Source organism: Chinchilla lanigera, unplaced genomic scaffold (genome assembly GCF_000276665.1).
Source record: "Chinchilla lanigera isolate Chin_1 unplaced genomic scaffold, ChiLan1.0 scaffold00068, whole genome shotgun sequence".
NCBI classification, from domain to species: Eukaryota; Metazoa; Chordata; class Mammalia; order Rodentia; family Chinchillidae; genus Chinchilla; species Chinchilla lanigera.
Genome location: NW_004955469.1, coordinates 3,265,625 through 3,280,362, shown reverse-complemented (window position 1 = coordinate 3,280,362; position 14,738 = coordinate 3,265,625). Strand labels below are relative to the sequence as shown.

The 14,738-nt window shown below is 41.1% G+C and overlaps 2 protein-coding genes across 5 annotated transcripts in view; one reads left to right on the top strand and one right to left on the bottom strand.

The window, feature by feature from the left end:
• Positions 1-904: 904 nt before the first annotated feature.
• Positions 905-5,728, bottom strand: LOC106150244. The gene is made up of 4 exons (XM_013522565.1): positions 5,653-5,728; positions 3,495-3,649; positions 3,269-3,442; positions 905-2,155 (listed from the first exon to the last, which is right to left on the bottom strand). Exons 1-4 carry the CDS (start codon positions 5,726-5,728, stop codon positions 905-907), a joined length of 1,656 nt encoding a protein of 551 aa, XP_013378019.1.
• Positions 3,345-14,738, top strand: part of Ldah (lipid droplet associated hydrolase) — a 115,328-nt gene continuing 103,934 nt past the window's right edge. For 2 of the 4 annotated variants that reach the window (XM_013522654.1, XM_005400355.2), the window contains exons 1-2: positions 3,345-3,414; positions 13,394-13,549. In XM_013522654.1, coding sequence (XP_013378108.1) covers positions 13,396-13,549 — 154 coding nt within the window. In that variant the 5' untranslated portion in view covers positions 3,345-3,414; positions 13,394-13,395. The other 2 variants (XM_005400357.2, XM_005400356.2) reach the window with 2 other exon arrangements.

Sequence of the window (14,738 nt, the reverse complement as noted above, 5' to 3'; positions counted from 1 at the left end):
ATTCAAAAGCAAAAAGAGGTTGGCTTACCGGAGCCAGCAGAAGAGTGAAGAAGGCATCCTTGAGGTCCAGCACAGTGTCGAAGATTGAGCTCAGAGGGAGAAGACTCAGGAGTGTGTATGGGTTGGGGACTGTGGGATGAAGGGTTTCTACTCTGCTATTTACCTCCCGTAAGTCCTGGACTGGCCAGTAGTCTGTAGTTCCGGGCTTTTGAACCGGCAGCAGTGGAGTGTTTCATGTTGACTTGCAAGGCACCAGTATGCCCTCCTTTTTGAGTCTTTGGTTGTGAACACTGATCCCCAGTCGTGCCTATAAGCTTAATGGGTACTGACGGATACGGATAGGAGTTGCCCCTGGTACTAGCAATACCACAATGGGGGGTTGATGAATTGCCAACCCAGGGGGGTTGTTTTCTGCCTAGACCCCAGGAATCTCTGTCTTCCAGGCTAAAAGCAGGACATCAGAACTGGGTTGGGGTTCCTCCTCAGTTAGCAATAAATGTTCCTCTGTCAGGGGAAACGTGAAAAGAATCATTGGGGGCCTGGGGTCAAATTCAGGTTTAGCGGCAAAGGTTATTTGGGTAGAGTCCTCCCCAAACAAAATTTGAGCCTGTAACTTATGAAGCAAGTCCCGGCTGATCAAAGGGTAGGGGCATTCACGCATGACAAGAAAGGAATGAGTCATTTGTTTAGTCCCCAGATTTCCAATTCTAGTTTTAGGCCAAGGGTACAATTTAGTTTTTCCCGTGGCCCCTTGGATGCGGGTCTTTGTTTCTGACAGGGGGCCCACAGGTTGCTGTAAAACCAAATAGGTGGCCCCTGTGTCCACTAGAAAATCGACCGGCTGGCCCCCTATTTGTAGAGTTACCCTGGGCTCCCGAGGGCCAAGAGAAGAGTCCTGACTCCCTCAGTCCACTTCGGGAGCGGCTGTCAGAACTTGGCTCTTGCTTTCCTTTTGTTTTTGCTTCAGCCACTCATTTTTCCAGTGTCCTTCCTCTTTGCAATAGGCACACTGATTTTTACTAAGGGCTGACCTCTTCTGTTTAGTCAGGGGGGCCGGGGTCTTTTTAGTTGTCAATCCATTTTTTTCTCCCATGGCTATGAGGACCTTGGCCATACGTTTATTTAGTTCTCTCGGATCTTCTCTATTGTTAAATACCTTTTGTTCTATTTCTACCAACTTTGTTAATGCTTTTCCCTCACATCCTTCCATCCTTTGGAGTTTCTTTCTGATATCTGGGGCTGATTGTGACACGAAGGCAATATTTATGGCCCTTCGGTTCTCAGGAGCCTCGGGATCTATAGGAGTATAGATCCGGTAGGCCTCTTGGAGGCGTTCAAGGAAGGCAGCAGGAGACTCCTCAGATCCCTGAGTAACCTCAGTGACTTTAGATAAATTAGTAGGCTTTCTAGCTGCTGCCCTCATAGCCCCTAAAAGAAGCTGGCGATACTGATCGAGAGCCTCCTTACCTTGATTTGAGTTGGGGTCCCAAGCGGGTCGAGTCAGAGGGAAAACATATTCTTGTCGGTTCGGGTCTGAGGTGGGCTGTCCATCCGGTCCCAGGACTAGTTTTCGGCCCAAACCTTGAATTCTTTCCCTCTCTTCTGAGGTGAAGAGGGTTTGTAACAACTGTTGACAATCATCCCAAGTCGGCTGGTGAGTGAAGAAAACAGACTCCAAAAGCGAAATAAGCCCCTGGGGATTCTGGCTAAAGGACGGGTTCTGGTTTTTCCAATTGTAGAGGTCGCTAGTAGAGAAAGGGACATAAATCATAAAGGGGCGGGAGGAGTCCTCTTTCATCTCCCCGAGGGGTAAAAGGGGAGCGGGCACAGAGGAGAGGGTCGAGGAAGGGGGCTGAGAGCGGGGCTGGTGAGAAAAAGGGTGACCACTTCGGGTATGAGAAGGGCTAAGGGGTGAGGTAGAATCCGGGGAGATAGGAGCAGAGGGATAGGGAGGTGGATGGGGTAGGCGAGGATAGAGGGCAGGAGATTCGGGGTCAGAAGGGAGGACAGGCCTTTTCAGAAGTGCCTGAGAGGACTTCTTAGCCGCGCGGGTCGACACAGCTACGGTGGTTGCCCTGTTGCTGGTGCGGCGGTATGGCTCGGACTGGCAAGTCTTGACCCACTTAGGCGGATCCTGGACCAAATCTAGCCAAGCCTGAATGTAAGGAATCTGGTCAGGGTGTCCAGGATTGTCAAGGACGACCTTGTGGACCTGGTAAACAAGAGAGAGGTTAAAAGAGCCCTCCGGAGGCCAGGAAATTCCTGGGAAAGAGGGCCACTCTAATTCACAGAAGATCCGGAGTTTGCCAGGGGACACAGAGTCCCCATACTCAGCAGCTCGTTGCCTAAAATCCTGAAAATGATTAAGAATACATTGCAAAGGCGACATGGAAGCACAAGCAGACTGACCCATATTTAAACTGACACAAACAAAGACTGACACAAAAAGACAAGTTACCAGAAAACCAGATGCCACCAGCCACTGACGTGGACTAGGGCTGTGTCTCTGAGGCTTTAATGTTGCGTCCAACTCCTCAAGAGACACCCTAGGGCTGCCCCAATAAACAGAAAGTGTCTTACCGGTAAGAATCCTGACGGCTAGTTCCAAATGAAAGAATTTAGTCTGTGAGACCAAATCTTCTCGGGGCAGAGGAATGTCTCTCTGAGAGTCCCCTGAGAAGTGATAGCCTCAAAGAAGTCTTGGTTCTCTATTTAACCCCAATAATGGGATCCTGGACGGGCCCCCAAATGCAATGGGTTACCCTGAATAAAGAACCGAGACCAGAATCCAAATTGGAATTTTAAGAGCCTTTATTAGCCGGGTCGGCAGCTGTCAGTCTGTTCTCCACGCAGGGAGATGCTGAGCAGCCCTGAACCGAAGAAAGTTTGAGCTTTTAAGCCTGAAAACCACATCCTGGTTGGAGCAGGTGAAAAGATTTTTTGCAAGGGCAAAGAGCGGAACCTACCGGTTCCAGCAAGCAGGTGTTGCAAAGTTCAGAACGTTCTTAGACGTATACATTGTTTTCAAACTAAACTAACAGCCAAGCATAGTTTTTCTTTCTTTGGGTCAAACTGACATTTTTCTTCACCCAGTAGCCCAGCAATTTTCATTTGTTTTATGTGTTCACCAATTATGTGTTCACCACAGACACCTGACAAGAAGAGGCGGATAAAATTCAAATAAAGAGAAGTAAATATTCCTGTCCCCTCTAGCCGTTCTGGATGACCGGCCTCAAGGTAGGATCAGCAACTTCCCACCAGCGCCCACCTGCTCGCCGCGCGCCCTGCTAGCAGGTTCCGCTTCCGCGAGTAGCGAGGGGCGCGGCGCAGTGTCGTCGCGGGGAGGCGGGACTTCCGGCTCTGCGCGCTGCTGCTCCGGATCTGGCTGGAGCCGAGTACCCTTTGGGCAGACAGGTGAGGGCTGCACGCGGTCTGGGGGTGACTTTACCGAGGAAGGACGGGAAGCGAGCAGGCAGGAGACCCTGAGGCTCCACGGCTTCTTCCAGGCGGCCCGCAGCGTAGAGATAACGGTGATACCTCAGCTCGGGGCTCCCCGCCGCTGGGCTAGAGAACCGCGCGAGCGGGCTACAGCGGCCTGAGGAGTCCCGGTGGCGCGCGGCGCCGGGTGTGAGCCCCGGGGAGCTTTCCCCTGGAGACCGGTGCAGTCACGACGCGTCACTCAGGTTTTCGTGAATTTGCTGCTTCTTTCGCAAGCCCCGTAGTTACTGAACATCTGCTTAACACCGGGACAGTGTATAGCCCATCGTGCGAACCACACAGTTCTCACCCTTTCTGATTTTGTTTTTATTGTTGTTTTGGTGGTCTTGTTTTGTTTTTTGAGACAAGGTCCCGCTCTGTAGTTCTGGCTGGCCCTAAACTCGCTATTTACCCCAGGCCGGCCTCGAACTCGCGGTGATCCTCCTGCCTCACCCCTCCAAGTGCTGGGATTACAGGCGTGCACTACCCCGCACCCTTTTAGTTCTGACAGCATATTTCTTGGGGGACAGAGATGTAACAAAAGAGACCCAGAAAAATTTAGAAGAATCTCCGGTCTTTAGTCACAAAGATTTGTTTAAGGAAAACACACACAAAAAAGTAGGTGTGTCTGATGTCTCTATTGTAAGCTGTTTTCCCATTATTCCACCTAAAATGAAAGGCCTGAAGGCCTTCCATGTCCACTTGTCCCGGGAAGCAGAAGTTTCCCTAAAATTTCACATTTTAACATTTTGTGTTTTCTGTCTTCAGACTCAGTGGCTTCCTTTTTTTGTGGATAAAAGATCTTTTAGCATTTTTTCACGTTTAGTGTTGCTACAATATATTTAGGGCTAAGTAATTTCAGAGTCTTCTGTAAGTGTACTTCAAGCAAAAGGAAATCAACATATCACTTTAATGAGTGTATTTAATATGCGGTAGACAACTTTGTACAACTCGTGAAATTCTTGGCTTTGATCTCCAGAGGCTGAAAGCTGCTTTCCCGCACGTTAAAAACTTTTTTGTTTGGTTTGTGATTACAATAGTTTGATGCAATAATTGGTGCCTTAGAGCTAGCAAAGGAGTTAAAGGAAAAGTTGTATTTTTCATGTAAAATTAATTCAGCAAGTTCATCAGGAGTGTAATGGGTACTGTATTTTTTGTATTTCCTCAGCAGTAGGAATGGATTTTATATTCATCATGTACATAAGTGTGATTTTCTCACCCAGTTGCACAGGCTGAGAAGAATCTCATGGGTTAGTGTGCATTCATACAGCAACATCAGAGGAAATGTAAAACTTGTAAAAAAAATTCTAAACGTTGGGAAATTGTTGGTCTTGTATTCATTTACCTACTAAGAGCTTAGAAGACTGTACTTAATCTCAGTGTGACATACGTCATACTTATATGTACTTGGAAACATGCAGTTTGGGTTTTTTTTAATTGCTCAATTCTATATAAAATTTTTAAGTACAGTAATAGAACTGGAAAATAAAGGAATAGGAGTCTAAAAACTATAGAGTTGACTTTTTCCTATTTAAAGTCTATTACCTAGAACAAAAGTATTTAAAAACTTTGATCTTCAATATCTTATTTTGTTTATTGTAGTACTGCCTGCTTGTTCAGGTAAGATGAGAAAGGGTGGGAATATGCTTTGCAAGTGAAAAACTGTCCAAAATATTTTGTAACCAGTGGTGACATCATCCAGACACAGGAAGCAGTTATTTCTGCTGGCCTGTTATTCTGGAGAAAGATGAAATGGATACAGATTACAAGAGAATGTGTGAAATACTCTGTGTAGGCATCTACTGTACATGCTCACTTGCAATTACCTGTTTTGAAATTCACATGGCACTGTTTGTTATGATTACAGATTTTTCCGCTTTCCTACCACTTACATAAATTGCAGTTAAATAAATACATGTATAATTAGAGATTTTTGTTCTTTTTAAAAACTTTTTGTTTGTGAACTTGTAGATTTATGGCAAGTTTGAAAGAAAAACTGTAGACGAAGGTCTCAGAGCTCCTTTCAGCCAGCTTCCCCCAGTAGTAACATCTTGAATAACAGTAGTACAGTATTCAAACCAGGCAAATGACATTGATCCAATCAAGAGAGACTGTTGAGATTTCAATTTTACAAGCATTCATCTGTGTGTGCACAGCTCTGTGCGACTTTGTCACAAGTGTAGCTTCTTGTGCTCTTCAGTGCAGTCAAGATCCAGACTTTATCATGCTGCTTCTTTAGCAACATAGCCATTTTGTCCCATCTCAGAGTCTGACTCTTTGGAAATATCAATCTGTCTGTCTCTATCATCCTGTCATTTCAAGAAAACTGTATATGAGCCTGAAAAGGGCAACTAAGCATCTTAGTGAGACCCTGTCTCTAAATAAAAAAATGGGCTCAGATTATAATTCAATGCAAGGGCCCTAGGTTCCTTCTCTGGTACTTCAAGAAAAAAAAAAAAGTTGTATAACTAGAATCATAGCAATGTGTAACTTTTTGAGATTACCTTTTTTCATTCAGCTTAATTCCTTTGCGATCCATCTCATTTGTGTGTATCAATCATCTGTTCCTTTTTTGTTGCTGAGTAATATTATGTGGAATGGGTGACCCTGTGCTTTTTGAACCACTCGCTGAAAGACAGTTGAGTTGTATTTGGTTTGGAGCTCTGTTGAATAGAGCTGCCATGAACCTTCATACGAAAATTTTTAAGTGAACAAAGATTTTGTTTCTGTGGGTTAAATTTCTATTTCTATAGTTAAGTGTATGTTTAGTCAATTGGCAGGGCTTTGTTTGTTTGTTTGTTTTTTGAGACAGGGTCTCACTATGTAGCCCAAGCTGGCCTCAAACTTAAGGCAATCCTCCTACCTCAACATCCCAAGTGCTGGGATTACAGGTATGTGCTACCATGGCCAGCAGACAGTACTTCTTTAGTTTGTTGAATTGTGGTGACTTACATTGATTGACTTATTTTGCTGAAAATACCTGGAATACATTTCACTTAAGTGTGGCATGTAATTCTTTTTATACATTGCTGAGTTCTGTTTACTAATATTTTGTTAAGGTATAGCTATGAGAAATGGGGAGTATAGGTTTCTTTTTTGCATTGTCTGTCTGATTTGGGTATCAAAGTAATAGTATTCTGTAGGGTCTTTAGTGATAACCTGTACTTCATTTTTGATGTTAGTAACCTCCTCTCTTTTTATCTTTTTTTGGTGGTAATTGGGTTAATTGATAAAAAAAAAAAAAACAGCTTTCTGTTTCATTGATATTTTTCTCTACTTTTTTTCGGACTAAGCTAAATCCTCAGCCCTTTTTAAATTTTTTTATTTTGGGACAGGATCTCAGTGCATTGCTCAGAGTGGGCTTGAACATGCAGTCCTCTTGCCTCATCCTCTTTAATTGATGGCTTTACAGCTGAGCATACTAAAAATAATTTCTGTGGCTTCTCTAATTGTTCTCAATGGGTGATAACTTGAAAGCAAGCTAATCTGCTCTTGATAAAACAGATTCATACTTAATTTTAGTATATGTTTTAAACTAAGAAAAATCCTCTAATTAAAAACAACTTCTAGACTTACTTGCTATTTATGTGCTAAACATTTATATATGTAGATAACTAGCATTTCAAAAAAACTTGAAATAGAGCTTCTGCTGGCTTTTTTTATATATACATATATTGTGTTTTGGAATTAGTTACAAATAATTGTAAGTCTGCCACAAGCCATTAAAATTTTAATCTATATGTGTGTGAATGCCAAATATTTTATAAGAAGTTCTGATACTTGTGCCCAGGATAGCACTAGTTAATTGCCATTCAAGGCTCAGAACCAAAAAACAGTTGCTGTGCTCTGTGTTGTGATATGACAATGCAGTCCACAAAGTTACCCACCTTATACATATGAGAAATAATACAGCTTATTATTAGCTTTGTTCATCCTTTTTTTATAGAAAAAAAAACAAAACTGGCAATCGAACTCAGGACCTTGCGCTTGCCAGGCAGATGCTTGTGCTGCTGAGCTATATCCCCGGCCTTTATCCTTTATTTTTGATTTGTTTTGTTGTTTTTTTTTTTTTTTTTTTTTTTCCGGTACTGGGAATCGAACTCATGACCTTGCACTTGCCAGGCAGGTGCTGTGCCGCTGAGCTAAACTCCCAGCCCCTATCCTTTATATTTGAAAGAAAACTATCCTACCACTTTTTTCAAGTTTAATGTAATTTGATTGAAGTTCCAACATTGTAAAGCAAGCTTTTGAAAAATTTACCATTGATAATTCCTACATGGAAAAAAAAGAATTCTTACTGAGTAGCTGAAGTAAAGTACAGACATTATTTTGATGCTGAAACTGAATGAGATACACTTATAACTCCACTTCAGATATTTTTATTCATCAGTTCAGCCTTGTTCTCATTAACTATATTATAAAGACTTTATAATACATACATTTATATTATAAACAAATAATATAGATTTGAATCTCTTAAGATGTACTGTATTCTAATCAAATACTGATTTTCTGCCTTAAATATTGAGATATGTATAGATCTATCTGGAAAAAATTACATAAAGTTAGGAAACCAATAATTAATATGAATGAATGCCTGTATTTATGAAAACAGGTTTGCCTACATTGCACAATCAATGTACACTTGCTTTTTATCTAGCCTAGATCTTGACTCTTATCAAACTGCTTTCATTCAGTGTCACGTATGGGCTGAGGCTAAAGGTGGAGCCACCGCTCTTGAAATATATAATAACACCGCATTTGTTCTTAACACTCTGACACTGGACACTCTTGCAGAAGTGAATTACATTGGATTTTTACATTGGATTCTTAGGTAAGGAAGAGGGTGGATTCTCACATCTCATGTTTTCCTTTGCTTCCTTTACATGGATATCTGGGAGTCAGAAACATGAGAGTTGAAGAAATTGAAAGATGCTTGGAAATATATATGTTAACTACATGGATCTCAGTTAAATTTTATTTGAGGTATTTTAGAATTGTGTTTACCTTTTTTTTCAATTTTTATAGACTGCTTGAGTTCCATATGTGCTTGAATTTGCATTCATTTTTATGGCTAATCAGAACTCTCAAGGTGTCATTTACTTGAAGTTTAGTATTTATGAGTTGGATGTATTTAATAATTTTGAATTCCCCTCTGTTGAAAGTGTTCAGGATGGCCAGTATTTTCAAAGTAAGCATTCTAAATCAATAGTGTATATACAGTTCCATCTAATATTGTTCCTAAGATATTATAAATGTCTGAAGACCTTTATAAATACACGGTGTAATAGTTTTGGAAACCAGAGACTTTAGTGACATTTATTAATGAACTAAAAATCCATCAAGTAATGATACTTTTATTTAGTCAATATATTTTTGAGTCAAGAGTGGTTCTTACTTTTTAAGTGAGAATTTTTCATTTTTCTTAATATTCTTATTTAGAAAACTCAGCTTAGGACTTAGGGTTAAGCATGGAGATTAGAATATATTTCATTTTCTTCCTAAACTCCCTAAAATGACAATAAAAATAATAAACACAGAGCAACAGAAAATGAGACTAGGGAAGTAATATCTTAACAATGTTAGAAAGTATATGGATAAACTATAACCAACTTAGAGCACCAGTCTGAGTGCTCTATCTTTACCTGATATGCTCAAGGAAGGTTTTATAAAACAAGTACGTCATTCTGGATCAAATCAGAGGACAGAAAGTCACACAGTAATTTGAATGGTCAGTTTAATATAAAGAATAATTAAGCTATAATAGAAAAGCAGTAAAGTTAATGTATAAAGAGAACTCAAAAATGGGTATGGCTCAGCCTATGGCTGAGGAAAACTACCTGATGAAGGATAAAATTGAAGTGAGAGCTCAACTTCTTTGAAGGTGTGATTGTAGCCCAGTACATGGCAGAGGTATGTGCTGGGTTGCCTAAGCTTTATTCTGGTGCACAATTTCTGTGGCCTTAGGTGAGCCAAGACTGTTGTGAAAGTGTGCGGAGGGACCCAGGCTGCTGCTGCAGTTCCTGGGCCTGGTGTCTGTTGGGAGAGCCTTGGGATGCAGGTGAGTTGAAGCTGATAGTTGAGTATAAAGGGACTTAGAGCACCACTGTAAATACTGCTAGAATTGCAAGTGAGAGAGGAACCTCTGTATGTATGCAGTCTAGAACATTATTATGTGTGTTTTAGAGCAGAACAGTTCCAGGCTACTGCATGGGATAAAGGTTAGGTGCCTGGCTACCAGGGCTTCTAATGTGTTTATGGGAACTGGGGAGAAAACACCTGGTCTGGGGCTTCAGGCTGTAGTCCTCTGATGCCTGAGTAGAGAGCTGAAAAAAGAAAGCACACAGATTGATGGCTGTGCCTTGGAGGAACCTAGGACTAGAGCAGTGTTTTTCAACCTTGGCATTATTGACATTTAGGGCTAGATCCTTATTTGTTGTTGAGGGATGTTCAGTGTACTGTAGGATGTTTAGCAGCATCCTTGACTTCTAGTCACTCTATGCTTGTAATTCCTCCCAGTTGTGAGAATGAAAGCTCCAGATATTACTGGTATACTCTGGCAGGAAAGTCACTTCTGCTTGTAAACTGCTAGGCTTGGGAAATTTCACAGCCTGAGCAGCAGAAAGGCAAGGAAGTGCAGGCTCTCCAGAAACCTTCAGAGAAAGCTCTTTCCTGCTGCAGCCTCTTTCCAGCCCACTCTAGTAACACATTTTGATATCATAACTGCTGGCAAAAGAAAAATGTTTTAAAGGCCCAGACTCATTTTCTGAAACAGTGAAAGCAGTGAGAGAAAAGTTTGACACAGAGAGGCAATCAATTGATAACTGACAAAATGAGAGAAAGCAATGTGGGAGTGGTTGAGGAAATATAAGCAAGGTTATGAGTAAAAGAGCATGCAGGCACTAAGGAAATGTAAGGAAAAGGGGCCAGGTTGGTGTGAAGTGATAAGAAAAGGTAGAAGGATACTTGGAGTTTTGATTCAGGATGGGAGGGTTTTGAATTTATAGAGGATGGTTGAAAAGAAACATAGCCTGTTGAAGATTTTAGACATAATAGCATTGATAGATAGGAGGGCAGAGTCAGAGACAAAGGACTTATATAAGTAATTTGGGTGTAGATTTTTGCACATCCTAGATTCAGGAAATTGTTCATGTTGCTACCTCTTGTTTTTTTTTTTTTTTTTTTCCACCTACCCATTCCAAAATTTAGTAGTGTACTTTAATATAATACATGAAAATATGCTTATAGAATTTGGGACTAGAGAGGATTAACAGAAATGGAGACCGTAAATGAGTTCACTGTCCCTGTCTCTCCTGGCGAGAATAAAAAAACAAGCCATAACGTTGTACTTTTTCACCAGCTTTCACCAGGTAAAGGTAGGGAGGAGACCTTGTCTTAGTATTGAAGCACAGCTCTGAGAGAATTCTGCCACAGGGAAATGAAGGCTTTTCATGATTATTATGGTTTATATACAGATATCCCCAAAAGCCTCATGCACTTAAAGGTGGGGCTTTTGCAAGGTGATTTAGATTGTGGGGATGTTATAGCTGATTTGCGGTTAGGTGGTGGATTTCATTGGATGAGGCATGTCACTGGAGGTATGACCTAGATGGGTATATATGTATATCCCTTCCTGGCTCTTACCTTCACTCTCCCTGCTTCCTGGCCACTATGAAATGAGCAGCTTTCCTTTGCCCTTCCACCGTGCTGCCAACCATGCAGAGTCTGAAACTTATAAAACATAAGCTAAATAAGCCTGTCTTCCTTGAAGTTGCTTGTGTTGTTTATTTTGTCCCAGCATCAAGGAAGACGACTAAGGTAGATTTGGGTATCAGAGAAGTCGGGTCATTACTGTGATACCTAACCATGTGGTTCAGAGCTTTTGGAACCAGTTCATGGGAAGAGTTTGGAAAGGTTTTGTTATGCCAGCTGTAGAAGCTCTAGAGTACCATAAACTGAGCTTGATAGAAGATTCTGGTCAGAGCTCAAAAGACCAGAAAGTCATTAGAAATGCAGATGATAAAACCAGGCTCAGAAGGTGTCAGTTTGAAACAAGGACTCTGGCAGCAGTTGGACTCCAGGCTATGTGTGTTATACTCTGGCAGAAAAGCTGTCTATATTTTGCTTGTATCCTGAGACTTTGTGGGAGACTAAAGTTAGTGGACTAATTAATCTGACAGATGGAATTTCAAAGCAGCCCAACATTCAAGCTGTGACATGGGTTTTGTTGGGCCAGGTTTACACTGAAAATCAAGAGTAGATGACAGAGCTGAATGATTTTAAAAGTTCAAGTTAGGCTAAAAAGGAATCTCTGATAGAGTTGGGGCCTGCAAAGTTGGAGCCAGAGGAGAGTTTGGTATCTGAAAATAATTAGCATTAAAAATTAGCTAAGTACTTTGGATTAAGACTGTAGGAAATATGGCTTGAGGACATCACAAGAACCAGCAAGGCTTCACCCTTTGCAGGCTCAAAACTAAAAATGAAAGACTTTGCTTTAAGAAGACAGCCCTAAAGTGCCCTGCTGAAGAAGGGTTGCCTAGGAAATTGGTTCCCAGGATTCATTTCATGGTGCTCAGCTATCCAGACATTTAGAGACCCCGCACCCACCATTCAAAAGGGTCTGGCTACTGCTTAAGCTGGTGGCAGATGTTGGCATTATCTACATAGTGCTGGTTTTATACGCATGCAGAATGCAGGAGTTGTGTGGTCAGAGAGACTCCTAGCAATATCTCAGAAGGCCTTGGAGGCCAGGCAGTATGGCCCTGAGAAGGCAACATGTGATGTGGTGAGGGTGAAACCAAAAATGCCCTGGAGACTCCAGGAAGTTTGAGAAGCCAGGAACCAGTGAGAGGAGCTTCCTCAAGAAAGAAGCTATATGGAGTGCAACCAGCAATGCTGTAGGGGCAGAGCTGCCCAAGCCATTTGGAGCTCACATCTCACCACAACTTGCCCCAGGCACTAACATGGAGTTACAGGATTTACTGTTTGCCCTGCTGGGTTTCAGTCTTGCTTTGATCCCACTCCCTTATATCCCTGTTTCTCCCTTTTGGAATGGAAATGTTTATCCTTTGCCATTGTATGTCTAGAATGTTTAATTTTCTTTTGATTTTTACAAGGGCTAAATCTAAGAGTTTGCTTTGAGTCTCAGAGGAGGCTTCAGACATATACTTTTCAGCAGTGCTGAAACTTAAGAGTTTGGTGACTTTCAGGCATGGACTAAATGCGTTTTGTATAAAGAGATATGTATGGACCTTTTGGGAGCCAGGGGCAGAATGTTATGGCTTATATCTACATGTTCCCTAAAAGCCTAGTGCACACAGGTGGGGCTTTAGGAAGGTGGTTGGGTTATGGGGCCATTATAGCTGGCTTTTTATTTGGTAGTGTCTGGTTGTATCAGGCACATCACTGGATGTGTGACTTGGAAGGAGTCATCTCCCTTCTCGTTCCTCCCTGGGCTCTCTCTGCTTCCGGGTCACCATGAGGTGAGCAGCTTTGCTCTGCCCTTCCCACATGCATTGATCATACAAGGACTAAAACTTCTGAAATGACCCAAAACAAACCTGTCCTTTTAAGCTGCAGGTATTTTGTCCCAGCAAGGAGGAATGTAACTAAGACAATGATCATTGTCAGTTTAGCCTGGAGAGGGAAGCTGTGGGAAATTGATTTTGATTCAAACTCCTCCTCTATGTTCTTTTATTTTGCAAAGGTGTGATTCCCTATTTCTAAGTAATACACTTCTGATTTGTTTTGTCTTTGAATCCTATAATCCAGAACAATTAAATAGTTTATATCTTCTGATCCCATGGGATTTCCTTCTAGGTATTTTAAAATTTACCATTTTTATTCTTCATTGTTATTTTTGATTTAAGGTTTTATAATTAATGACCCTTCATACTACTTTTCTCCCTTTATTTAGAAATGGTTTCAAAAATTGAGGAAGAAATTTCTGTGCGTGAGGAATTCGTTCTGTGTGGTAAAGTTGAAACACAGGTTATAAAATGTGGACCCTGGACTGACCTCATTAATGATCAAAATGTCAACAGGCCTAAGGCACTTATTTTCGTCATTCCGGGTAAGTATAAAAATCTGGATGAGGAGACTTTATATGGGTACTCTTAGCTATTGTTGATTTTAAGATTACTCAACCCATTGATAACTTTGCTTTGGCCTGGGGATATAGCTCAGTGGCATAAGTGCCTGCCTAGTAAGCACAAGGTCCTGAGTTTGATTCTGGGTACCAAAAGAAAAAAAAAACTTCTTTGCTTTTTTGTTTCTGTCTGTGCATTTATATTGTGTGGTATATTATCTGATTATTTTATATTGGGGCTTGCAATTGGAATATACCATATATACGATTATATAATTTGCTTTTTAAAATTTTCCTTGGGGTTGGGGATTTAGCTCAGTGGCACAGCACCTGCCTGGCAAGCACAAGGTCATGAGTTCAATTTCTGATACTGGAAAAAACAAACAAACAAAAAATTTTTCCATATATTTAGAACTGTATCAATATTTTTAACAATTTTTAATTAGGTTTATTATTACATTTTAGGTATACAAAATGATCACATTCATTAGGGAATTTGTACCTGTACATGATACAACTTGATTCTTTTTTTTCCCCATTCCTCTAACCTCCCATCAACCATTTTTCCCTTCCCTATTTACAAAAGTTTTGTTTCCATTTTTTCTTTCTTTTCTCATCATTGTTGTTTTTTTCCCTTCCTTCCTTCCTCCTCCCTCCTTCCTAGTTCCCCTTCCTATTTGAACATTTTCTTCCTATTTCACAATATGTATTATACAGTTTGGTCCTTATTTACACTTTGGGTTTCTCACGTCAGAAAATTCATGTAGTGTTTACACATGTGTATGATTTATTTCACTTAAAAGAATGGCCTCAGGATGCATCCATTTAGTTAGAAATGTCTCAAACTTACCCTTACAGGAGTAGTACTCCATTGTATTAAAAAAAAAAAAAAAAACCACATTTTCTTTCTCCATTCATCAGTTGATGGGCATTTGGGCTGCTTGCAAGGTTTAGCTATTACAAACTGCCATTGTAAACATGGATGTGCATATATTGCTGAGGTATGATGCTTTTAATTCTTCTGGGAAGATACCAAGAAGGGGAATACCTGGGTCAAATGGAACCTCTAGTCCTAGTTTTTTGAGGAGTCTCCACACTGATCTCCACAGTGGTTGCACCAGTCCACATTCCTACCAGCCGTGGAAAAGGGCTCCTTTTCCCTCACAGCATTTGT